This window comes from Hemitrygon akajei, chromosome 20 (genome assembly GCF_048418815.1).
Source record: "Hemitrygon akajei chromosome 20, sHemAka1.3, whole genome shotgun sequence".
NCBI lineage: Eukaryota > Metazoa > Chordata > Chondrichthyes > Myliobatiformes > Dasyatidae > Hemitrygon > Hemitrygon akajei.
In genome coordinates this window covers 64,189,344-64,216,853 of record NC_133143.1, presented here as the reverse complement: position 1 = coordinate 64,216,853, position 27,510 = coordinate 64,189,344, and the positions used below count along the sequence as shown (strand labels likewise).

Here is a 27,510-nt window from a genome sequence, read left to right as displayed (position 1 = left end):
TTCACCCAGAGAGTGGTGGATATGTGGAATGCTCTGCCCCAGAAGGCAGTGGAGGTCAAGTCTCTGGATGCATTCACGAGAGAGTTAGATAGAGCTCTTATAGATAGCGGGGCCAAGGGATATGGGGAGAGGGCAGAAACAGGGTACTGATTGTGTATGATCAGCCATGATCACAGTGAATGGCGGTCCTGGCTAGAAGGGCCGAATGGCCTACTCCTGCACCTACTGTCTATTGAGTAAAAATCTTTACGTTACGTCTCTGTCTGAATATGCAATATGCAATCATAGTAATTTATAATAAATAGAACAGTCAATGTAACATAGAAATATACTCAAATCAGCGTGAGTTCATCACTCTGATGGCCTATTGGAAGAAGCTGTCCCAGAGCCTGTTGGTCCTGGCTTTTATGCTGCGGTACCATTTTCCAGATGGTAGCAGCTAGAATAGATTTTGGTTGAGGTGACTCGGGTACTCAATGAGCCTTTGGGCCCTTTTTTCACACCTGTCTTTGTAAATATTCTGAATCATGGGAAGTTCACAACTACAGATATGCTGGGCTGTCCACACCACTTTCTGCAGAATCCTGCGATTAAGGGAGGTACAGTTCCCATACCAGGCAGTGATGCAGCCAGTCAGGATGCTCTCAATTGTGCCCCTATAGAAAGTTCTTGGGATTTGGGGGCCCATACCAAACTTCCTCAACCATCTGAGGTGAAAGAGGCGCTGTTGTGCCTTTTTAACCACACAGCTGGTGTTACAGACCACGTGAGGTCCTCGGTGATGTGGATGCTGAGGAACTTAGAGCTGTTTACCCTCTCAACCCCAGATCCATTGATGTCAGTAGGGGTTAGCCCGTCTCCATTCCTCCTGTAATCCACAACCAGCTCTTTTGTTTTTGTGACATTGAGAGAGAGGTTGTTTTCTTGACACCACTGTGTCAGAGAGATGGCTTCTTCCCTGCAGGCCTCCTTGTTATTGCTTGAGATTAGGCCAATCAATGTAGTGTCGTCGGCAAATTTAATTAGCAGATCAGAGTTGTGGGTGGTGACACAGAAATGGGTATACAGGGAGTAAAGGAGGGGACTCCGTACACAGCCCTGAGGGGTTCCTATGTTGAGAGTCAGAGGGTTGGAGGTGAGGGAGCTCACTCTTACCACCTGCCAGTGATCTGACAGGAAGTCCAGAATCCAGCTGCACAAGGCAGGGTCAAGGCTGAGGTCTCTGAGCTTCCTGTTGAGCCTGGAGGAAATTATGGTGTTGAATGCTGCACTGTAGTCCAAGAACAGCATTCTCATATAAGCATCCTTCTTCTCCACATATCCTTCACTTCAGATGGGGTACAGTTACAGCTCAATACCATTGTATCAACCCCACTCCTTTATTTTCCACCCACCTTGAGAGAAAGACCAGTGATCCAGCAGCTGTTATGTACTTAACCACAAGCTTTTAGCACAGTCAGAGTACCACAGCACAGAAACAGGCCTTTTGGCCCATCTAGACCATGCCAAACTGTTATACTGCCTACCTGGAAGATAGCACTCCTACTCCCATGGCTTCACGGTGCGGGGTTGGGTGTGAGTTAAACAGGTGCTACCCCTTGCCCAAGGGTAGTGGAGGGAAGAAGTGCCTTACACTTCCTTTGGTAGGGATGTATCTCCACCCTGCCACCCATGTTCAATCACATTCCTTAAAACCAAGACGATTCTTGCCACTCATGTGGCCCCCTGGGGTGATGCTGTACTACAATAAGTGAGGGTTTCCTCACCCAACCTGGCCACTCCCTATCCAGTATACTGTGGTCCTTTCCCACAGAGCCCTTGTGGTGGCTGGACCAAGTTTCAGTGCGTCCCTCAACAGGTACTCCTGCCTGGAATGTGCCCGTCGGCAGCATCTCTCTATGGGCGTCTTTCACTGAGTTGGTGATCTTCCAGCAACAGTTGGGGGGGGGGGGGTGTGTGTGTGTGTGCGTGCGTGCGTGCGTCCCTGGAAATAGCCTGTAGATTAGAGAACCCTTTGATACACGGCTGATCGTGATGCAAGCCCTTGCATCTTTCCCCACTCTGTCTTCGCAAACTCACAGTCCACAAAGAGATGGGCACCCACCTCGTCCACATTGCAGTCATCCCAGTACACAGTGGGAATTGAATAAATATTCAATTGCTCTGGCACAGCTTAGGTGAAGCCGCTAATTTACTCATAACTAGTGTGAGGCTAACATCCCACATTTTACTTGTTGGCATCTCGCACTCCTCAGTGACATGAAATTGGCATTTTTGGCTATTCTTCAATCTGATGAAAATGGCCCGAGTTAAGAGCATTTCTGAACATGACTACACATCAACAATTAACTTTTTTTAAATTATTCAGATTCAGATTATTGTCATTTAGAAACCACAAATGCAATGCAGTTAAAAAATGAGACAATGTTCCTCCAGAATGATATCACAAAAGCATATGACAAAACAGACTACACTAGAAAATCAACGTAACATTTGGCAATCCCCAATCCAGAGTCCGGAGAGGCTGCTGCGTATTAATATCGCGCTACCATCTTAGCGTGTTCCCCGGAAAGGAGCTCCAAATCCACCAGACAAACAAGACCAAAAACTAAAGCTACAAGACCTGCACAAAACCACATAGTTACAACAGTGCAAACAAGCATAATTGATGATAAAAAACAGACCATGGGCACAGTAAAAATAGTCCAAAGATGTTAAAGGACTATAAGTTCAAAAGAAATCACCACACAGTTTCCACAAGTCCCCATTTATAACCCAGCATTGAAAGCCTTTAGGACCTTGGAGATTAAAATAACTATCCAATCTACTTAAAATAGAAGAATCATTCTTTTCTGTGACATTAGCTGCTCTGCCTAATCGATTAACCTTAGTTGCTACTACTGAGTTGTAGATGTTATATATTGATTTATGACACAATGTACAATACCATCAGGAGACACATTGTTACTGTAAAACCAACCAACTCTCACCTGCAGATCTAGATGAGGCTTCCCTTGCAGGCGGTTGGATTATGGACGATGCTTGGCCAGAAGCTGAGACAGAGCCTGGATGGCCATAGGGAGGGGCTGCTGGCAGTGGAGGAGGAAGAGGAGGCCTGTTGGAAAAGTTTGGTAATTTCGGAGGCAGAGGTGGGGGAACTTCTGGATGGCTTAATAAAGGAGGCGGTGGAGGTGGTGGAGGAAGAGGGCTTTCAGCTCGTCCATGGGGAACACTAGAAGAAGAAGATGGTGGTAGTGGGGGTGGAGGGGGAGGGAAATCTGTACAGTCTTCTGTGCAAGTTATAGGAGGAGGTGGGGCAGGGAACAAGAAATCTGAAGTTTGGTCTTCAAAGTTGTGGGAAGGTGGAGGAGGTGGTAGTGGAGGTGACGGTGGTGCTTGTGTGTATTGAAATTTAATTGGTTTATTACTTTGAGGTGGAGGAGGTGGAGGAGGAGGTAGAGGGCTTTGCAATGCAGTTTTTGCAGGTTTATTGAATGAGTGAGCGGGTACTGGAGGAGGAGAAGGCAGTGGTGATCTACTCTGACATGGAGGCATGACAGGAAGGGGAGGAGGTGCAAGAGTGGGCACGTTAAGTCGCCCTTGAAGTGCCCTTTGAACTTTAGATACATCAGTCGGTTCTGGATAGTTTGAGTGGTTGGATGTGCTTCTCTCATTCCTGCCACTGTTATTCTGGACTGGGTATCTTGGTGCTTGTGCTTTCATTCCGAAATGGGGAGCAGGTGGCTTGGAAACTCTCTCTGAAACTAACAAATCGCACATTAGTGTTTCAAAATCATAATCATTTAATTTTTAAACTGTGTGAGTAATTACTTTTTATGTAATTATAGGTTGAAAAATACCACAAAAATTCACACAAAGTTTCTTAGTTCCTTTCCACACCTTGTGACGTATTGGGCAGCAACCTTGCTATTTCTTTAACATTTGTCTGGTTTTTACGTAACCAATTTACTAGCTCGGTGTTTAACCCAGCGCAGATGGAAAGCATGCGAGGAGCCAGCTGGATTTGAACCTGGGACCATTCACCTTGAAGGACAGTGTGAATGCTACTACACAACCAGCTGGCTACACAAAGTTTGTGAAGACTACTTTTCATTTTCCTAGACACTCTGATTCTAACCAAAAACAAAACACCTGATCTAAATTGTAGTTCAAGGTCCATTGAAGATTTAAGAAAATTTGGTAACATCAGTTTTTTTTAAACACCTACTTGGCTAAAATATTATAATGGTGTGCACATTCCAAACATGTTCTATGTCCTAAACAAAATGGATCTTACAGGTTCTTAAATACATCAGCCTTTATCTTCTGAGTGTGAGTTCTGATCTGCTGAAAAGTAACTTTTTCACCATTAACTGTAGTTAGTATCTCTAGATCTGCATATTCAATATATCTGTTTTAAGAAATTCCACTGAAGCGTCTTGAATTTGACAATAAAGGGAATATTTCCCAGGGATCAGTGCATGGATGAGATGGAAAAGTTCTTCACTCACTGGCCACTTTATTAAGTAGACTTGCTGGTTAATACAAATGCTAATCAGCCAATCATGTGGCAGCAACTCAAGCAAAAACAGAATGCTGACATAGTCAAGAGGTTGCCGTTCAGACCAAACATCAGAATGGGGAAGAAATGTGATCTAAGTGACTGACCATGAAATGATTGCTGATGCCAGATGCTGATGTCTGAGTATCTCATAAACTGCTGACCTCCTGGGATTTTCACCCACAACAGTCTCTAGACATTATAGAGAATGGTGTGAAGAACAAAAAGTGCCTTGTTCATGAGAGAGGTCAGAGGAGAATGGACAAACAGGTTCAAGCTGACAGTAATTCAAGTCACCACACATTACAACGGTGGTGTGCAGAAGAGCACACCTGAATGCATAGCACATCGAGCCTTGAAGCAGATGAGCTACAGCAGCAGACAACCATGGACACACACTCAGTGGCCACCTTATTGAGTATAGAAGGTATCTCCTTAGATATAGGAGGTATCTAATGAAATGGCCACTGAGTGCACATCTCTTCTGAATGTGAAGGTACACCTCTGGTGTCCATGGTTTACTTTCAGAAAAATTAATTACTCTTAATTCTACCAAGCAGACTTAGGAACAGATTATTCTGGCCAAGATCCAAAACCTTAATGTATTCCTAGCAAGTGAATTTCCAGACAATTCCGTAAAATTATCCCAAACATAGAACTCTGCAGGACTACCTGAAGCATCCTTCTGTCCAGTAGGTCTGAGAACAGGAAATCCTCCCTGAAACAAGCCACCCATAGGTGCTGCCATTCCACCTGCAGACTCTGCAGCATTTCTACTCTTTGGTTCTATAGGAAAATATAAATAAATGGACAAAATATAGTTAATAGATCATTTTACAGTGGACACGCCTGTCAACCTCCTTCAGTTTTATATCGTTAGCCAAATTTTATAGAAATACAATCCAAAGGAAAACATTTTCAAATCATTTCCTTAAAACCTGATGCAGACAGTTTCAGATGCCATAGACATCATCTGAATTAAAAATGTAATATATTAAAATTTTTGATCTCTGTTGGCTGGACAGCTTCTTTAGTGGAAACACAAAGCTACTATTTATGTTTGAAGTCAACATTGCTGATTCTTTTTGACCCTGGTGCTGGATAAATTTACCTCAATTAATTTTCATACTAAATTTTATCAGGATGTGATCTGGATTAGAGAGCATCTTTTATGAAGATAGGTTGAGTGAGCTGGGGCTCTCCTCTTGCCAACCTGCGATTGACAGACCCCCTGCTTAATGGTATTGGTCCATGGCATGAAAAAGGTTGGGAAATTCTACTTTAGAGTGAAGGAGGATAAGAAGTAACTTGTTAGAGGGTGTACAAGGTGATCAGAGGCATAGATCGAGTGGAGAGCCTGAAACATTTCTCAAGGGCAGAACTGGCTAATACAAAAAGGGCATAATTTTAAGGTGATTCGGTCAAAGTATAAGGGAGATGTCAGAGGTAAGTTTTTACACAGAGTGCATGGATCACCTTGCCTGGGTTGGTGCTGATACTTTAGGGGCATTTAAGAAAATTCTTAAATAGACACGTGGATGATAGAATAATGAAGGGCTTTATAGGAGAGAAGGGTTAGATTAATTTTCAAGTAGGTTAAAAGGTCAGTTCAATATTGTGGGCTGAAGGGCCTTTGTTGTGCTGTAATGTTCTATGTTAAAATAATCAAACCATTTATGTAAAATGCTGCAATCTTTACATTTTACTAATAACTACAGGTTGAGTATTTTAAGTTGGTTTTACTGTTAAGCAGAACTGTGTATGACAATGTACAGAACTGGTGTGGCACTTACTGTCGATGACTGGGCCACTTCGGTCATTGACCTGCGTCACCTTTTTCAGTTGTATTCCTTTGTGGATATCTTCCAACAGTGCGGATCGCCCTCGTGCTTCATCCCTGTGGTGTTTGGGAAGCTCTGCGTGAACCTGAAGGGAATAGAGCATCTTCTCATCATTCTTTTAAAAATTCACGCAATAAAGACATTCAAACTTCAGAAACAATATCGAACTGTAAAAATATGTAAGCTATAGATTCTCTGCCTTTTCTCTAACCAGGAAGTAAACTGCCTTACAGACAAGGTTTAGTTCCGGGGTCTTTAACTTACTTGTTCACAAGGCTGACATTTATTTTCCATCCTAGATTCTCTCCCACCAACCAAATTCTATTCCAGAGGCAGGGAAGTATTAAATACCTCACGTGTAGTGAATGTCAGGTAAACAGAACAGTACAACACAGTACTGGATCTTCAGCCTATAATGTTGTACCTACCCTTGAATCTACTGAGTGTTAGTGGATGGCAGTGTGGAAAGGAAAACAAGCTAGTGGCTCTTCCTCCCTATTATTTTTATGTTTCCAATCAGCAGTCAATCTTCTACAAAATAATATGTCTATCCTTGTTCCCAGTTATCAATTTCCACTCTAAATATTGAACAAGGGAAGAAGTCCTGAACTTCCACTCGACCGACTGCAGCAGTAGAATCCTCACGAAAGGTCTTTCTCTTGGCTAACCTACAGCCTTCCCAAATTCAGCATCCAACTCCATTACAATAACTTATTTCTCTTAAGCATTACCCAGAGGACATGCTTCTTGCAGCAATTGGAAAAATACCGTCTTCCCCAGAACACACTGGTGCAATTCTACACTGCCATCACAACGAGCATCCTCCCATCAGCCATTACTATCTGGTTTGGCGTAGAATCCTCTCACAATACCTGCGGCAACTGCCAGGTCAGCAGGAAAGGTCACTGGCTGCAGACTACCCTCACTGCAGGTCTTGTATGTGTCCAGGACAAAGACGCAGGCCGGGAAAAAATCACTGCAGACTCTGCTCACCCTGCAAACTGCCTCTTCCAAAAACTCCCTTCTGGAAAGTGCTATAGGGCTATTAAAACAAATACTGTACTTCACACCATCTTAAAAGTTTCCTCCCCAAGGTAGTTAATCTGATCAACCATTCTAGCTAGCCCCACCCCCTTTATCTCTTGCCATTATCACTGCACTACACTGTAAACACTATAAATCAATTTTATAATGCTGTTTATATTGTAATAACACAATAGTATTTTATGCACATTGCATTCCATGTCCATACATTAACTTATAATGCTAGTGTTTATATATTTCTTTATAATGTTTCAGTGTTGTTTTTTGTTGCACCTTGTGCCCTGACCAACAAACCACAGGAAATTCTCAATACACAAGACCACAAGACCTAGGAGCAGAATTAAGGAATTTGGCCCATCAAACCTGACCTGTCATTCCATCATGGCTGACTTACGATCCCTCTCAACACCATTCCCCCCCCCCCCCCCCCCACTTCTCCCCACAACCTTTATTAATCAAGAACCTATTAACCTCCATTTTAAAAACAGCCAATGACATGCCCTCCACAGCTGGCTGTGGCAATGAATTCCACAGTTTCACCACCCTCTGGCTAAAGAAATTCCTCCTCATATCTGTTCTAAAGGGATATATTTACACGTAAATGAATATGACAAATAAAGTTGAACCTTAAGAGTACACACCGACATGCAATGACATTTTCACAAGTACAGCTTGGGATAATGATCTGGAGCTGTCTGGAGGTTAGTTTCTGATAAATGTCTACAGGTGGTGAGTAATGGGACAGGTGTGTACAAAGGATACAGAACACGGATGAGCACTAAAGGTATGACATTCGGAATCAGAGTCAGGTTTAATATCACTGGAATATATTGTGACATTTGTTGTTTTGTGGAATTGCAATGTATATATTGCAGTGGATTGCAATACATAAATTACAATAAGAAATATAGATAGAAAATTAAATTAAATAAGTCATGCAAAAAGAGAGACAAAATAGTGAGGTACATTGGTTCAATGTCTGTTCAGAAATCTCATGGTGGAGGGGAAGAAGCAGTTCCTTAAATGTTGAGCGTGTGTCTTCAGGCTCCTGTACCACCACTTTGATGGTAGCAATGAGAAGAAGGCCTGTCCTAGGTGATGGGGGTCCTTAACGATAGATACAGCCTGTTTGAGGCATTGCCTTTTGAAGATGTCATCGATGCTTGGGAGCATAGTGCCCATGATGACTAATTTTGCAACTTTCTGCAGCTTTTTCCAATCTTGTACGATGGCCCCTCCATGCCAGGCGGTGATGCAGCCAGTTAGAATGCTCTTCACCAACCAGTTAGAAGCAGCTAGTGGAAGACACTAGAGGAGGACAAGTAGAAAGACGGGGAAGGAGAGCATGGAGGAGAAAGAGAGACTCGGAGGTGACAAGTAGAAGCACAAGAGGCTGTCAATACTGAAATCAAGGTAATCAGCTGCTGTCGCACAACTCCACTTCTCCCTTCCGCCCGCTAACTCTATCTGCTGATCATCTCTCTCAGCACCTAGTCCCAGCTCTCCCTCTCATCTCATTACACTGGCCGTCTCCCCTCTACACTGCCAGTCCTGACCTAAAATGTTTTACCATTCCTCAGCCTCTATAGATGCTGGCTAACCCACCGAGTTCCTCCAGCAGATTTTTTTTTTCCCAGATTACATCTACTGCTGTCTTTTATGTCACCAGATTCTCTTCCTTTCATCGTGGGCAATTTACAATTTATAGAATGAAATATACATCAATATATCATCACATTAAAAAGTGATGATTACAATTTGGGGAAAATCTGTGTTCTGGAAATTTAAGCTGAAATATTACTGCAATCAGTATTCCCATAAACAGAAACTTAAAAAAGCATTATGAAGAGTTGCTTTATTTGTTACATATACATTGAAACACACAGCGCAATGTGTCGTTTGCATCAGATCAAATCAGTGGGGATTGTGCCGAGCAGCTCACAATCATTTACCCTAACTGAACATCTCTGGAACGTGGGAGGAAACCAGAGCACATGGTCGCAGGGAGAATGTACAAACTTCTGACGGACTGCAGTGCGAATCAAATGCCAAATATTACAGCTGGCACTGTAAAGCATTGTGCTAACTGCTACATAACCTCTTAATTATTGGATTTAATTATCCAACTAGAATTGCCACAGTCCTTTGAAAATAAATGGAAAGAGCTCTATGCTGAGAATTTAATTGTGTAAATGAGAGTGTTATTCAATATCTTCCTTGCTTTCATCTATAATTTATAATTAATTGGTTCTTTGCTTGAAAATGTTATTAAACAGCGGTTATTCAGGATGTTCAAGGTTTAATTGAAACCATAAAAATTCAAAAGCTGGTTTCTCAACACTGGAATGATTGGTGACTGTGTGGAAATCCTGAGTGATTAAGTAAGTGTTCTTGAAAATTTTAAGTGTTTAATTGCTTCACTTAGCTCTCTCACCATCCATCCATCCTCTAGACTGCTGTTTAAAAGCCTATTTACATGTAATCATTCAGTGAATTCTCCAGTAATTGCAGAAAAGTTGCTTCTGTATTCTTCTAGAAACATACTTATTTAGCAGTAGAGCGCAGAGTATGCCCCTTCCTACCCTTCGAGCCATGCCACCCACAGTCCCCCAATTTAACTCGAGCCTAGTCATGGGACAATTTACAATGACCAGTTAACCTACCCAGTGTGTCTTTGGACTGTGGGAGGAAACCGGAGCATGTGGGGAAACTCACTCATTCCACGGGGAGGACATACAGAGACTTGCTACAGAGCAGTACCAGAATCGAACTCTGAACACCATGAAGTCCTGAGCTGGAACAGCATCGCCCTAACCATTATGCTACAAAGGCTCTTAGCTTCATTAGCAGGTGTCATGCTAATCTTATTGGTTAAGATTGTTATCAATAGAATATTGTTATCTCTAGTCTGAGTGTGAGAAGACCACTAATACTTTTTAGTCTTGCCTTTCTCTTTGTTCTCTCAGTGTTTCTTCTTCTTGTTCTTCTTTGCTCTTGTAACACTTCAAAAGCTATCATAAGTAACAAGGTTTTCTGCCTTATTCTAGGCTTTAGGAGAACCTTTAGATCACAAAAGTATCAGGATCCTACACGTCTTATAATCAAAAAAAATTACTCAACTGGAGAATTAAATGTTTACTATCAGGTAAATGGTATAAATCCTTAGTTGTACCACTATATAATCTTGCTGATTAAATATCTGCATAAGAACCAAATTTGAAACATTTTTAAAAGTTCTTTAGTATATTCCAGTTAAGATATTTATGACTTACAGCAAGTGAAGATGGCAGCGAAGGAGCCCCAGGTGGAGGAGGAGGAGGAGGTGGTGGTGATACTGGCATACCCTTGTCTGAAAAGAAATGAGTTCAAAGATTTAAAGTGCATTTATTATCGAAGTATGTATGCAGTTGTGACAGAACAGGTTAGCAATGCTAATTCTCCCGCTAACATTGCCCCTTTGCCTGGTTAGTCACTCATCCTCGTTCCGTCCCTGGTCTAGTGTCCCAAGCAGTTCACATACTTTGACCTCCCGTTCTGCAATTCTTGGGAGTTCACCATTTACACACCCCAACAGTAAAACAATCACTAGCTTAGCTAATCAAAACAATCCCTTCAGTTAATGTTCTACTGGTTTATAACTCATAAAAATAAAGATTCTATTCACAGGCATTCCAAACAATGTCATTAATTTCCACTCACTGTTACATTGGTTTGGAGTCAGCAGAACAGAGACAAAAGACCTGAGAGACAGTTCGAGATGTCCTAATATAACGCTTTGTTTAGTGGGAGAAGCAGCACTACACCCTACGCAGGCAGATTTAAACTCTCAGTTTAGCTTTGCTGAGGGGTGTGGAGATTGGGTTTGATGGTTGGTGAATAGTTATATCGGAAAGTTAACGACAAAGTGTGTTGTTAAGTGTGTAAATAAAACCCCTTGCACTAACGTGCTGTTACAGCTTACCATCTGTTCTTTCTCCAACTGGTGATCCTTGTCGGGCACGCTGTAGCGCGGCGTGAAAGCAATATACAACCCTGACACTTGTCCGCCCACAGACAGCCACAAAACAAAGAAACACTATGGAACCCGTTTAAAGAAAATGTCAAACACCCAATGCACAAAAGAACAATTCGTGCAAATGGCAAAAAAATGAGTGAAAAACACACAGAACATAAAACGTCAAACCACAGAGTCATTGAAACAGTCCAGGAGCCTTTATAGCAATTGAATTCACTTGATTCCATAACACTCGATAAAGATTAAGGTTAACTTTATTTGTCACATGTACATGGGAACATAGAGTGAAATGCATCGTTTGTGTCAGATCAGATATGAGGATTGTGCTGAGCATGTGACACTGCAAGTGTCACCAAACTTTGTAGTGTTAGCATAGCATGCACACAACTTACTAACCCTAACCCATACAGTATGTCATTGTTGTGGGAAACTAAAGCACCCAGAGGAAACCCACAGAGTACAACCTCTTTACAGACAGCGGCAGAACTGAACCCAGACTGCTGGCACTGCAATAGCATTATACTAACCACTATGCTGGCCTTAATGATCTTCATTTGACATCGCAACAGATCAAGAATGTTAAAATTTTGTGATAATGCTTTACCAAAGTGACAGAAAAATTAACAGTTTTAAATTAAACTGGCAATCGACAAATCTAAAACAACAGAAGGATTTCAAATGACATTGAGGGTTTATGATGGTATCCAAACAAACATCCCCAGAGAACTTTCTTCTATCTTTTCTTGGACATAGATTCAAAATCTACAAAGACAAAGCAACATACACAAAAATCTGGAGAAACTCAGCAGGTCAGGCACCATTTATGGAAGTCAACGGTTCAGGCCGAGACCCGAAGGAAGGAAGAAGCCAGAATAAAAAGGTGGGTTAGGGGGGAAGGAGGGTGGCTGGAAGGTGATAGGTGAAGCCAGGTGGGTGGGAAACGTAATGGACTGGAGAAGAAGAAATCTGATAGGAGAGGAGAGTGGACCATAGGAGAAAGGGAAGGAGGAGGGGACCCAGGGGGAAGACATGCGCTTTGCCTGCCCTACTTTTCAGCTGAAAAGTATAGGCTCAAATCTGTTGATAGAAGAGACACAAATCAAAATAATAATATCATTATAAATTCCAGTGAATGCTATTTTAACCAAATTATCTCTGGTTGGTAATTAGGCATTTGGTAGATTCCATGATCTACATAACTTTCCCAAACTTTTCCAGCGTGTTGCTTCCAGTACCCTAATAATTCCTTGGCATTCCTCTTACCTTTGTTTCGTGGTTTCACTGGGAGCCTTTGCCAATTGTCTTTCAATCACCAGCTGAGAGAATCAGGATATATAGGGTATGGTTGGCAGTCCCTTCATTTCCTCCTTGGTGCCGGTGGGTAATATCCTGATTCTTGAAACTTGCTGCACAACAGCCAAAGACAAAAATAAGCACATGCAAAACTACCGGCTTAAGCAATGAAAACCTTGAGGCATTTGCATCATCATTTCTACAAGTTATGTCATAATTTGGCATATCCTCACATACAGCACAATCCCTTCAGGCTCTTGACCCAACATGGATAACTTCACTTACCTTAAATCTAAACTGACTCTACAACCTACAGACTCACTTCCAAGGACTCCACAACTCTGGATTATTTATTTACTTTTTGTTATTGTTTGCATGATTTATCTTATTTTGCATATTGGTTACTTGTCAGTCTTTGTAATAGTTTTTTTTCATAAACTCTGTTGTTTTTCTTTATTTTTCTGTAAATACCTACTGGAAAATGAATCTCATGGTAGCATATGGTGACACATGTGCACTTTGATAATAAATTTTCTTTGAATTTTGATTTGACTTTGGAGAGTGAAATGAGGTATTATCAGGAAGGCAGACATTTAGAGACCAAGCTACAAGTCAAATATTTGCATATCAGAGATCCTCTTCCAACTCCAAACCTTTGACTACACTGTTCTGTGAGAGTAAAGTTTTAAACTTCCACGTTGTGTCTGTGAACAACAACAATATCAATTAAATAAGAGCATGTAAGTGGGAGGTGGCTTTAACTGGTGTATTCACATTGCAGCAAGAGACAGTGAGAGAGAAAACAATACACACGCATCGGCAACAGTGCATGTGCAGACAATAGATCAATACGTTGTGCTAAGTGGGGGGGAGGGTCATCACACTAAAAGAATTAGATCCATACATTAGACTTCCTCCCCCTTTAGATGAAAGCAACATAAAACTGTACATGTACATAACATTCAATTTCGCTTTCACAAACCTATATTCCAAAAAAAATGCTTTCACAATAACAATCCATAGATAACTTCACAGTTCTAAAGGTTCAGTCCTTTGGGTGGTGCTCTGTTTCTTTAAGGATAGAGCCTCCAGACCTGTGGAGTGGCATCAGGTTTGGTAGGTGTTTTGTGTAAGACAACACTCTTGGTTTCTGGTGTCACATTGCTGTCAGTGACATCATCATTGAGGGGCAAGTCCTGCGACTGTAATGTGTCCGTCTTGTTGGATGAAGTCAACTCAGGTGTGTTCTTCGGTTGAGCATCCAGGATGCAGTCCACATGACATCTCCATGTCTGATCTCCAACATCCAATGTGTATGTCAGTGGTCCAGTTCTAGTAGCTATCCTACCAGGTGTCCATTTGTCTTCTTGGTAATCACATGGTAAGACTTCCTGTCCAATCTCAAAGCCCCTTGCTGCTTCACTTGGCATCTGGCTGCACTGTTTATTCTGTACTTCTCATTTTAGGAGATCTATGTGAGATCTCAGATTCCTGCTCGTGAACAACATAGAGGGTGTTTGATTTGTCGTTGCATGAACAGAATTCCAATACACAAAAAGGAAGTTGTCCATCTTGTGCTGTAGAGGAATGTCCTCTCTGTCCATTGCTGGGTGGTGGGGAGGTGATGTGGAATGCCTGATGCTATTATTCTTCATGAACTGTTGGAATTCTATTAACATGTATTGTGATCTGTTATCTCTCACGATTTGTTCTGGAAAGCCATTTCTGGCCAAGATGGTCCTCAAGGCAGAGACAGTCTTTGCTCAGATGGTTGATTTCAATCAACCGTCAACTTCAGCCTCTTCAAATGAGCATCCACAGCAATTCAGGAACATGGAGTCCATGAATGGCCCAACAAAGTCAATATGTACTCTTTGCCATGGTGATGACGGCCACTCCCATGGGTGTAGGTGCCTGTAGGGGTGCATTTTGAGCCCTTTGGCATCCCGAGCAGCTTTAGGCCAAGTTTTCAATCTATTTATCTATTCCTGGCCACCACACATAGCTCTGGACTAGACTCTTCATCTTGACTGTACCCAGGTGTCCTTCCTGCAGATTTGCTAACACTCTGGTATGCAGTTTAAAGGGAACCACAACATGAGATCCATGCATCAGTGTCCTTTGACACATTGACAGTTGGTCTCATCTCGCTGAGAACTCTGAAAACATAGGGTTACCATGAGCCATCCTTGCATGTTGATTTCATAGACTTTTGACAAGGTTGGATCATTCCTTGTTCCTCTTTGTATTTCAGATTTTGTTACCGGCAACTGGTCCACCAATGCAGTGTGGAACACTTCTGCTGGGTCACAGTATGAAGACTTTTCTTCTTCAGTTGCCAATACTGGAAGATGTGACAAGCTAACACTGTTGGTACCCTTAAGCGCTATGTTATTAGAGTGGGCTCCTAGGAACAGTGCTCAACACTGTAACTGGGCAGCAGTCATCACTGGAATTCCCTTCCTAGGATTGAAAATGGACACAAGGGTCTGTTCATCTGTCACTAGCATAAACTTTTGTCCATAGAGGTAGTGGTGGAACTTCTTTATTCCTGATACTAGAATGAGGACTTCTCAGTCGATTTGCATGTAGTTGTGTTCTGTGCTCGTCAGTGATCTTGAAGCAAACACAATCAGGCGTTCAGATCCATCTTTCATTAAGTGTGACAAAACAGCTCCAAAATCATAAGGGGATGTACTGCACACCAGTCTGATAGGCAGTGGTTGGTCATAATAAGTGAGCAGTTTATCTGATGTTATTAGTCTCTCGGTTTCCATGAATGCTCTTTCAGGTCTCTCTGACCATTCCCACTTTGCTCCTGTCTGTAACAGTATGTTCAATGGATGCAGCACTGGAGCAATGTCTGTGAGGAACTAGTGGTAGTAGTTTACAAGGCCCAATTATGACCTGAGTTGTGACACATTTTCCAGTTTGAGTGCCTGAAGCACTGTTTTAATCTTGTCTTGTGACTCATGTAACCCATGATTGTCAATGACATGTCCACAATATGAGATTTCATTCTTGAGAAAAAAAAACTCACATTTCTCTCTCTTTGCACTCAGACCACACTCACTCAGCCTGGTAAGCACTTTACCAAGGTTCAGAAGGTGCTCGTCCCCATTTTCGCCAGTCATCAAGACAACATTGTGTTCCTGATTTATCTTGGAACACTAGGTCCATTGCTCTGACGTGATGCCAAAGATTAGATGATTATACTAGTACATGCGGGCATACTCTCCCCGCATGCCAAAGATGCAAAAATGTCTTCTATTCATGGCGGGGATACTGCGCAGTACGCAACACCGGGTTGATGCTCATCTTGAAATCCCCACATACGTGAACAGTTCTGGCCTTCCCTTTCTTGATCATTGGGACAAAGGCCGTGGCCCAATCACTTTTCAGTTTTACACTGGACACATTTATTGTGATCCAGATGATTTTGTGATCTGCTTAAGTTATACTATGTAGTTCTATGCATGACAATTCACCTTTGTCAGACTATGTTGGCTGATTCTGTTTTACATTCGGTACCTTTATGAATTTTCTTAGTTTTGAGTTTCAAACTTTGCACTGAGTTGTGCTTTTTGTCTGTGTTGCACACTCTCTCTCTATGTGACCTTGTTTGCAACACTTTCTGCACACTTTTTCCTTGAACTAACAGTCGGTTGCATCGTGGGAGGATTTGCCACATTGATAAAATTCTTGGCTTTTTGCAACATTCAGGGACACTTTGTATAATTCACATTCTAACCTCCCTTTCTGTAATTCTGCTGTATCCTTTGCTGCAGTCTCTAAGGATATTACAATGGTCAAAGCCTGTTCTGTAGGGTCTCTTTCGGGCAGGAGCCTCTTCTAAGTGCTTTGATTATGCATGCCACATACAAGCTTGTCCCCTAATGCATCAAAAAGTCCATCTCTAAATTCACAGTACTGAAAAAGTTTGCGCAGTTCTCAAAGTATTCAGGGAAGCTTTCATCTTTTAACTGGTTTCTTTTGTAAAATCTAAGTCTCACAGCTATTGCCAGTGGTTTAGGGCTCAAGTGATTTTGTAAGATTATAACAATTTCATTGAACGTCTTGCTTGCTGGCTTTTCAGGAGTTACTAAGTTGCTTTAGAGACTGGAGGTCCCTGCGCCCATTAAGCTAAGAAGCATATGGGGCCTTCCTTTGCTCCTCCACATTGTTCACATGACAATACAGGTCAACCCTCTCAATACACGACTTCATTAGCACTATCAAATTCATCAGCTTTCCTGTCCTGATCGAAGCCATTGCCATGTAATTTTCACATTAAATTCAGCATGTCTTTCCCTATGACTCATACACGGGTCCTTCTACTTTCTCATGCTGTTTAATTCTCGCTGTTTCATCCCTTAGCTGTCGGTGCAGTTCATGATATTTTCTGGCTTTCAGGTTCGTACTCATCGCTAATTTGTTGTATCTGTGTATGACTACATATCAATTAAATTAAAGCAGCTTTAACTGGTCTATTCACATGGCAGAGAGAGAGGACAATGCTCATGTGTAGACAACAGCTTATGCACAGGCAACAGGTCAATATGTAGTGCTGGGGTGTGTGGTCATTGCACTAAAGGAAATCGATCCATATATTACATGCGATACACTGTATGGAAAAAGATGGCTCCAGCAAACAACGTGACTAACAGGGACACCAGAACGTTCATGAAACACTATGTCTTTTATGCCTTTTTCTTTCAAATGTCGGAACTTATGGTCTACATTTTGGTAATGTATTTTCAGGCTGTTTGAACGATCTGGTGCTTTGTTGTCTCCGAGGATGTTCTGTGAGGTTTTGAGCGAAGTGTGCAGCCTTGAGGCCAAGAAGCCTAGAGACGGGGTGCAACTTCATGATTGACTCTATTTCCCACTGATTGAAGCTTTGAGGAAGATTGAAATCATCAAGGTGAGTGGGTGTTCAGCGCCATCTACCTGCTATTTTGGGTGATTTTTTTAAAATTGGGATGGCCTGCAGATAACGAACAACACAGCACTAGATTGAACTGAATATGCCTGGGTTCTTTTGATTTTGTGTTTTATATTCAGTGTTTTTCACTAATTTTTTGGCTGTTTGCATGATTTGGGGTTTTTTTTGTCCATGGGGGTGGGGTTTGATTATCTTCTTTGAATGGTTTCCATGGTTTCGGTCTGTAGGAAGGTAAATCTCAGGCCTGTATACTGCTTACATACTTCGATAATAAATATACTTTGAATCTTGAATTAAAGTGTATAGGGCTTCTTCCAATCAGGATCACCAGTGGAGACTGGTCATCCACTGACTACTGTTTAATGTGTTATTATTACAACCCATTTTAAATGATAATTTACATTAGTTCCAATTCTCCTTAGAAGATTATTAAACAGCAGTTGTGGGAAAATAAGGATGAAAAGTCATAGTAAAAATGTATTTATTTAAAGAATTAGGAAGACGCACTGAAATTCTGAAATGCACCTGTTGTTCTGAGGGTAGTTTTACATAAACCAACTGGATTTGGCACAGCTGACAAGCAGCTGCTTTCTGTCAATGCTTGTAATTGATGTAGGTGATACATTACTCAAATGTGTATATTGCAAGTTTATTTTCTTATAACGCACAGTTGTTTTAAAAACTACACTGCATGCCAAACATTGTGCTACTGCCGAACTATAGAGTTTCCCTTGGAGCTGCAATCATCATTTTTTAGCCAAGCGGATATATTTGGAAAGTCAGTCCATTTTAATAGAGATTAACCAGCAGAGTTCCTTTCTCATAGATTTTTATTTAACATTGCAAGAATTAGACTAAAATGGTAGCAATTCTGATTGTTTCAGTAGCTTCAATATTATAAGATTAGCTTTGTTTGTTGCATGTATGTCGAAACATGCAGCAAAATGCGTCACTTGTGTCAAATCAAATCAGTGAGGATTGTCCTGGGTAGCCATCAAATAAAAATATTCAAAGTATGTACATAGAACAACAAAATAATAATAATAAATAATATTGAGAACATGAGTTGTAGAGTCCTTGCAAGTGAGTCCATTGGTTGTGGAATTAGTTCAGTTCATTACACAATTCAAATAATCAAAGTATAATCAAAGTAAATTTATTATCAAAGTACAAATTTGTCACTATATACTATCTTGAGATTCATTTTCTTGCAGGCATTTACAGGAAAATAAAAAACAACAGAATTTATGAAATATATACATCAACAAAACTTGACAAATAATGTGCAGAGGACAAATTGTGAGATATATATATATACACACAGATATATGTATACACATGTCAGTCCATGACCTCCGCTACTGCCCCAATAAGGCCACACTCGGGCTGGAGGAGCAACACCTTATATTCCATTTGGGTATCCTCCAACCTGATGGTATAAACATCAATTTCGCGAACTTCTGATAACTGCCCCCCCCTTCACCGTTCCCCTCTCTCACCTCATCTCATTACCTGCCCATCAACTCCCTCTGGTGCTCCTCTTTCTTTTCTTTCTTCCATGGACTTCTGTCTTCTCCTATCAGATTCCCCTTTTTCTAGCCCTTTATGTCTTTCATCAACCCTGCTCTTTACCTCACCCCTCCCCCTCACAGTTTCAACTATCACCTACCACCTTGTACTTCTTCCTCTCCTCCCCTCCCCCACCTTCTTACTCTGATTTCCTATCTTTTTTCTCCAGTCCTGATGAAAGTTCTTGGCCCAGAACATCGACTGTTTACTCTTTTCCATAGATGCTGCCTGGCCTACTGAGTTCCTCCAGTGTGTGTTGCTTTGGATTTCTAGTATCTGCAGATTTTCTCGTGTTTGTGATAGGAAGCATCCTCGCCATGTCCACTCTATCGAGGTCTTTCAATATTCTTTTGGTTTCAATGATATACCCCCCTCAGTCTTCTAATCTCCAGCAAGTACAGGCCCAGAGCGATCTGCTCCTCATATGTTAATCCTTTAATTCCCAGGATCATTCTCGTGAATCGCTTTTCTTAGACAAAGTGCCAAAACTGCTCAGAATACTCCAAGTGAGGTCTAACTAATGCCTTATAAAGCTCTTAGCATTACATCCTTTCTTTTGCATACTAGTCCTCTCAAAATGAATGCTAAAATTGCATTTGCTTCCTTACTACCTACTCTTTTAGTCTTTATATAATAGTCTGTATTAATGGCTAGCTTACCTTCTTTTCGCTCCTTACAGCTTTTTTTAGTTGCATTTTCTTTAAAAGCTTCCCTAACCTCTAACTTCCCACTTTTCATCCTTTTATGCTATCTTTGACTTCCCTTGCTAGCCATGGTTGCCTCATCCTCCATTTAGAATACTACTTCATCATTGGGATGTATCTATCCTGTGCCTTCTGAATTGTCCAGAAATTCCAGCCATTGCTGTTCTGCCATTATCCCTGCTAGTGTCTCCTTTCAATCAACCTTGGCTGATGACACGGCCATAGTGGGGTGTGTCAGGAATGGACAGGAGGAGGAGTATAGGAAACTGATACAGGACTTTGTGATATGGTGCAACTCAAACTACCTGCGTCTCAATATCACCAAGACCAAGGAGATGGTGGTGGACTTTAGGAGATCTAGGCCTCATATGGAGCCAGTGATCATTAATGGAGAATGTGTGGAGCAGGTTAAGACCTACAAGTATCTGGGAGTACAGTTAGACGAGAAGCTAGACTGGACTGCCAACACAGATGCCTTGTGCAGGAAGGCACAGAGTCGACTGTACTTCCTAAGAAGGTTGGCGTCATTCAATGTCTGTAGTGAGATGCTGAAGATGTTCTATAGGTCAGTTGTGGAGAGCGCTCTCTTCTTTGTGGTGGCGTGTTGGGGAGGAAGCATTAAGAAGAGGGACGCCTCACGTCTTAATAAGCTGGTAAGGAAGGCGGGCTCTGTCGTGGGCAAAGTACTGGAGAGTTTAACATCGGTAGCTGAGCGAAGGACGCTGAGTAGGCTACGGTCAATTATGGATAACTCTGAACATCCTCTACATAGCACTATCCAGAGACAGAGAAGCAGTTTCAGTGACAGGTTACTATCGATGCAATGCTCCTCAGACAGGATGAAGAGGTCAATACTCCCCAATGCCATTAGGCTTTACAATTCTACTGCCAGGACTTAAGAACTTTTTAAAAGCTATTATTAATGCTTTTTGAGATAGTGATTTAGATGCATATCATATTTTTTACTGAGTTAAGTATTGTATGTAATTAGTTTTGCTACAACAAGTGTATGGGACATTGGAAAAAAAGTTGAATTTCCCCATGGGGATGAATAAAGTATCTATCTATCTATCTATCTAACCTTGGCCAGCTGCTCTCACACACCTCTGTAATTCCCTTTACTCCATTGTAAAACTGATTCTTCTGATGTTATCTTCTCCCTCTCAAACTGCAAGGGGGGGAATTCTATTATAATCACTGCTTCCAAGTGGTTCTTTTACCTTAAGCTCCCTAATCAAATCAAATTCATCACTCAACACTCAATCCAGAATTGCTTTTCCCTTAGCGGGCTCAATCACAAGCTGCTCTAAAAAGCCATTATTGGCGTTCTACAAATCTCTTGGGATCCAGCACCAACATGATTTTGCCAATCTACCATTAGGGTTAGTGTTGAAATCCTCCATCGCTAGAAAGAGAGGCAACTTGATAAAGGTGTACAAGATTATTAAGAGACACAAAAAGAATGGATTACCAAAGACTGTATTAAGAGCATTTAAGAGACTCTTAAATAGGCACATGGATGAAAGAAAAAGGTACAGCTTTGTGAGAGGGAAGAGTTAGAGTAGGATAAAGGGTCTGCATTAGACGGTGTTGTGCTGTAATGTTCTATTATACAGTGCATTGAAAAAGTATTCCGCCTCCAACCCTTTGTTCACATAAATGAGTATTATAACCAAGGGCTTTGATCAATTTAACTGATTTTTTATTTGTGAATCACATGCTCTTTTTTTCACAATAGGGAAAATTGTAAAGCTTGAAATACTAAAACTTCAAAGATTGAAATGTCTGTTTCAGACCCCCCCCCCCCACCGATTAGTACTTAGTTGAACCACCTCTCCCATTTATTATAGCAGGTTGTCTTTCTGGATAATTCTCCATCAGTTTTGCACAACATGATGGGGCAATATTTGCTAGTTCCTCCTTGCAAAATTGCTCAAGCTGTGTCAGGTTAGTTGAGGATCGGCAGTGGACAGCAAGCTTGAGGTCTTGCCAAAGATGTTCGAGGTCAGGACTCTGACAGGGGTACTCAAGGACATCAATTTTTCTCCCCCATTTGAAGCCACTCCTTGGTTGCTCTGGCACTGTGCTCTGGGTTGTTGTCCTGCTGGAAGATGAGACAAATTCCCCAGTTTAAGCTTTCTGGCGGAGGCTGGCAGGTTTTTATCCAGGATCTCTCTGTGTTTAACATCATTCATCTTTCCATCCATCTAGACCCAGGTTTCCAGTCTCTGCTGCTTTAAAGCATCCCCATAACATGATGCTACCTCCACCGTTCTTTACAGTGGGGGTGGTGCTACCTGCCTGATGTGCCATATTAGCTTTGTGCCACATGTATTGCTTAAAAAATATATACCTTTGCCCAGAAAGACTTTTCAAAATGTCACTTAGAAGATAGTGTAAAGATCAGACAGAGTCCTGACCTTAACCTGATGAACCATCTCTGGCAAGATCTCAAGATTGCTGTCCACTACCACTCCCTAACTAACCTACCACAGACTCAGTAATCTGGCAAGAAGGAATGGGCAAGTCTTGTTCCATGACATTGTACAAAGCTAATAGAGACTTATCCAAAAATACTACTGTGAAAGGTGGTTCAACTAAGTACTGAGAAAAAGGGGATGAATACTTTTGAACTGCTGATATTTCAGATTTAGAATTTTTAGTTCTTCATGCTTTGCCATTTTCTCTGTTTTTTTTGGGGCTCTACTGTGGAAAAAAAAAATACAGCATGTAATTCGCAACTAAAAAATCTCAGCTAAATTGAGCAAAATTCCTGGTTGTAATACTCATTTATGTGAACGAAAGATTGGGGGCTGAATACTTTTTCAAGGCACTGTATTAACATTCCAGTCAATACAATCAGTATTTCCATACACTCCAATCTTCCCTATGATTTCCAAATATAATGACATTTCAAAGTTAATTTGAGCAAGAGCTCTGCATTGAGATTTAAGAAGAAACTGAGAGATAAAAGTAACCTTTGAAATATTGCTGAATATTAGTAGATTGGGTTGGCTATTAGGAAGTTTGGTTGATCGCAGGGCTTGGCAAAATGCTTGCAGACATATTGGGCTCCGATCACGAAGCCAACATCAGTGCGTAGTTGAGAGTGTTGTCTCCTCAGAATGCCAGCTTATATACTGGTTCATACTGTTTTGAAACAGCCAATTGGATCACAATGTTTAATCAATATCCATTCGGATTCCAGAGGCGTATATAAGCCGGCACCCTCAACTGTACTGAATGTGCTGGGGCAACAAACTCGTGGCACCAACATTGCATGCTCAGAAGTTACTAATCAGCCTGACTGATCCTTGGTAGAGGCCGCCAGAATTTCCCAATGATCTGCAGGAAACATAGCTTTAGCTAAAACTACTCAGTTTGGAAGAAGAAATAAATTCAGATTCAACACACACATCGAAACCTACAGCGAAATAAACATTGCTTGAGGAAACACAATTGGAAAAATGCAAATTTAGAAGATGTTCACAGTCCTAGATAGAATGGATATGGAAAGGATATTTTCAATAGTGGGGAAGTCTCGGACCAGGGGGCACAGACTGAGAACAGAAGGACATCCCTTTAGAACAGAGAAGAAGAGGAATTTCTTTAGCCAGAGGGTGGTAAATCTATTGAATTCATTGCCACAGATGGCTGTGCAGGATGAGTCATTGGGTGTATTTAAAGCTGAGGTTGAAACTTAATAAGGGTACCAAAGGTTATAGGTAGAATCATCAATGGCGATAAGTGGGAAAATAAATCAGACATGTTGGAATAGTGGAGTAGACTCAATGGGCTATATACTTGAATTCTGCTCCTAAGTCTCATGTCTATCTGCTATGGACATGAGTGATTTTTGGAAAGGGTTTTGCAGCTGAGTAATAAACATCTTTCAGCAGAGATAAGGCTGGCATGTTGAGAAAAAGGTGATGGAAGCGATTGTGAAAGGATAACAGACAGTGCCTGAAGTGAAACTAGCTGGTGTGGCCAGCCAAGTTCAGATACTCTGCATTCAACAGAGCAGTTTAAATAACATAAAGGGGTAAAAGTGAAAATAACAACAGATTTACAGGACGGTTCAAGGCAAGAGCAAAAGAACTTGGGCTTTCAATCTTGTTTAAAGTAGAGATAGGAAAATCAGCTAATGGTTACTATCTCAAGATTCAAGATTGTTTATTGTCATTCTTCAGTACACAAGTGTAAAGGAGAAAAAATGATTGTTACTCTGAATCTAATGCAGAAAGGACCATGAATGTTCTTGACAAATTTTTCTACAGAAGTGGTTTACCATTGCCTTCTTCTGGACAGTGTCTTTACAAGGTGGGAGATCCCAGCCATTATCAATACTCTTAGCCTCCCAAAATGCATCACTTCACATTTATCTGAGTCAAATACAACCTACTTTCTTGTTTGATCTATCTGTCACTATTCCCTTGGATAGTCTTCTTCACTGTCTTCTCTACCACCAATTTTGGCGCCATCTGAAAATCTACTAATCGTGTAACCTACATTCTCATCCAAATCACAAATATACATAACAGACAACAGGAGAAGAGACACTGATCTCTGCAGTGTACATGCCCCTAACCTGAAAAGCAATATTCCACTACTGTCAAGCCAATCATGCATTCAGATTTGATTAGCTTTACTTGTCACATGTACAACGAGACATCCAGTGAAATGTGTTGTTCGAGTCAACGACTACAGACCAAGAATGTGCTGGATGCAGCCCAGAAGTGTTGTCATGTTTCCAGTGTTAACATAGCATGCCCACAATTTACTACCTGTAAGTCTTAGGAGTATGGGAGGGAACTGGAGCGTCTGATCATGAAGAGAATGTACAAACTCCTAGACAGTGGGCAGGAATTGAAATCTGATCTTACAGCTGGCGCTGTAAAGCATTAGGCAAACTGCTACACAATCATGCTACCTCACAATTAATTGATCAATGGGTCAATTAATTAATAAATCCATGGATCGATTAATCAATGCAAAGATCAACTAATCAAAGATCAATGAATCAATGGCTTAATTAATGATCAACTAATTAATGAACAATTAATCAACAATCAATTAGCTAGATCACCTTGGATCAAGCTACCAAGCAGGACCTGGAAGAGCGGATCGAGTGTAGTGTATCTAACTTTGCTGATGATACCACATTGAGTAAAAAAGCAAATTGTGCAGAGTCTGAAGAGAGGTATAGATAGGTTAAGTGAGTGGGTAAGGTTCTGGCAGATGGAGTACAGTGTTGGTAAATGTAAGGTCATCCACTTTGGAAGGAAAAATGAAAGATCAGATTATTATTTAAACAGTAAAAATACTGCAGCATGCTGCTGTGCAGAGGGACTTGGGAGTGCTTGTACATGAATCACAAAAGTTCGGTTTGCATGTGCAGCAGGCTATCAAGAAGACAAATGGAATATTGGCCTTCATTGCTAGAGGGATTGAATTTAAGAGCAGGGAGGTCATGCTGCAACTATGTAGGGTACTGGTGAGGCCGCACCTGGAGTACTGCATGCAGTTCTGGACCCATTACTTGAGGAAGGATATACTGGGTTTGGAGGCGATGCAGATGAGGTTTACCAGGTTGATTCCAGAGATGAAGGGGTTAGACTATGAGAAGCGATTGAGATGCCTGGGACTGTACTCACTGGGATTCAGAAGAATGAGATGAGATCTTATAGAAACATATAAAATTATGAAAGGGAAAGATGAGATAGAGGCAGGAAGGTTGTTCCGACTGGTCGGTGAGAGTAGAACCAAGGGACATAGCCTCAAGATTCAGGGGAGTAGATTTAGGATGGCGATGAGGAGCTGCTTTTCCCAGAGAGTGGTGAATCTGTGGAATTCTCTGCCCAATGAAGCAGTGGAAGCTACCTCAGTGAATATATTAAAAACAAGGTTGGATAGATTTTTGCATAGTAGGGGAATTAAGGGTTGTGGGGAAAAGTGGAGATGAGCTCATGGCCATAAGCCATGATTTTATTGAATGGTGGAGCAGGCTCGACAGGCCAGATAGCCGACTCCTGCTCCTATTTATGTTCTATTTCCTTTTGTATCAGATTTACTCAAAGTCACTCTCTGCCTCACTGGTAAAAAGAGAAGTGATAAAATTCTGCAGCAGTGAACAGTAACTTACATTCTGAGGTGGGAAGAAATTTCAGACTTTACAGCACAAGTGCCAGTAGTGGTGATGCACCATCAATAACTCTCGGAGACGGGAGGCGAACGATAGGCTTTTATTAGCTGCAAGAGACCACCACACAACATCCTGGAGACTGAGGAAGGAGCAGTGCCTCCAATCGCCTTTATACAGGGGTCTGTGGGAGGAGCCACAGCAGCAGTCAGCGGGGGGGGGGGGGGGGGGGGTGTCCAGACAGGTATATGTAGTTCACCACAGGTGGATTGATAAAATTTGAGATGTGCGGTTTCGATAAGTAGGGATATCACGGATGTTTATAATGCTGGAGGATTCTGTCATAAGGTGTGTCTATGAAGGAGCTTGAAAGCAAGAATAAAAACTTATTTTTATTTAGAGATAGAGCGCGTTGACAGGTCTTTCCAGTCCAACGAGTCCACACTGTGCAATTACCGTCCAATTAAACTACAAACCTGTACATGTTTGGAATGTGAACACACAAACACCTTACAGGCAGAAGTAGAAATGAACCGGGGCTCAAATAGAAGCAAGTCAACAAGTGTAGGGTAACTGAATGAACAGTATTGAGTGTGAATTAGTAATGGGAAGAAGAGACGTGGGACATTTAAGGTTGCAGAGAGCATTCTGATGGAGGCCACTGGTTATAGCACAATACTTCCCTCCTGCACTGAGCCTCAATAATTATGAATTATTTTAATCTAGAGATACGGAGCAGAACAGGTTGTATCAATGAGCTGGACTGCCCAGCAACCCACCTGTTTAACCCTAGCCTAATCACAGGAAAATTTACAATGACCAATCAACCTACTAATCAGTACATCTTTGGACTGTGAGAAACAAACAACGCACCTCGAGGAAATCCACGTGATTGACGGGGAGAACATACAAACTCCTTCCAGAAGGCACTAGAATTCACTCTGAGCTGTAATAGCATCATGCTAACCGCTAAGCTACCCAATCAAGAGCTGGGCCCACTTGTCAATGAAATTGCATATTTAAAATGTTTAGAAATAGAGCTATTACTTACTTGTTTATTTAGCAATATGGTGTGGAGTAGGCCCTTTCAGCCTTTCAAGTCACGTCGCCCCAGCAACCACCAACAAACCCAGTTAACCCTAACCTAATCACAGGACAATTTACAACGAACAATTGACCAACCCGGTATGTCTTTGGACTGAAAGAGAAAACTGGAGCTTCCAGGGAAAACCCACATATTCCACAGGGACAATGTACAGATTCCTTACAGAATGGCGCTGGAATTGAACTGCGAACTCTGGAAGATCCAGAGCTGTAATAACGTCACGCTAACCACAACGCTGCTGTGGCACCCCATTATGTTTTAGTCTTTTCAATCCCTTCTGAGTGTTTACATGAA

At 41.5% G+C, this 27,510-nt stretch overlaps 1 protein-coding gene across 2 annotated transcripts in view; it reads right to left on the bottom strand.

Moving 5' to 3' along the window:
* wipf3 (WAS/WASL interacting protein family member 3) overlaps positions 1–27,510 on the bottom strand; it is a 55,975-nt gene that overhangs the window by 12,190 nt on the left and 16,275 nt on the right. The window contains exons 2-6 of one of the 2 annotated variants that reach the window (XM_073024482.1): positions 12,725–12,867; positions 10,719–10,795; positions 6,355–6,487; positions 5,234–5,347; positions 2,991–3,764 (exon numbers count right to left, since the gene is read on the bottom strand). In XM_073024482.1, the coding sequence (XP_072880583.1) occupies positions 2,991–3,764; positions 5,234–5,347; positions 6,355–6,487; positions 10,719–10,787 (1,090 nt within the window). In that variant the 5' untranslated portion in view covers positions 10,788–10,795; positions 12,725–12,867. The remainder of the gene's footprint in view (positions 1–2,990; positions 3,765–5,233; positions 5,348–6,354; positions 6,488–10,718; positions 10,796–12,724; positions 12,868–27,510) is intronic. The other variant, XM_073024483.1, reaches the window with a different exon arrangement.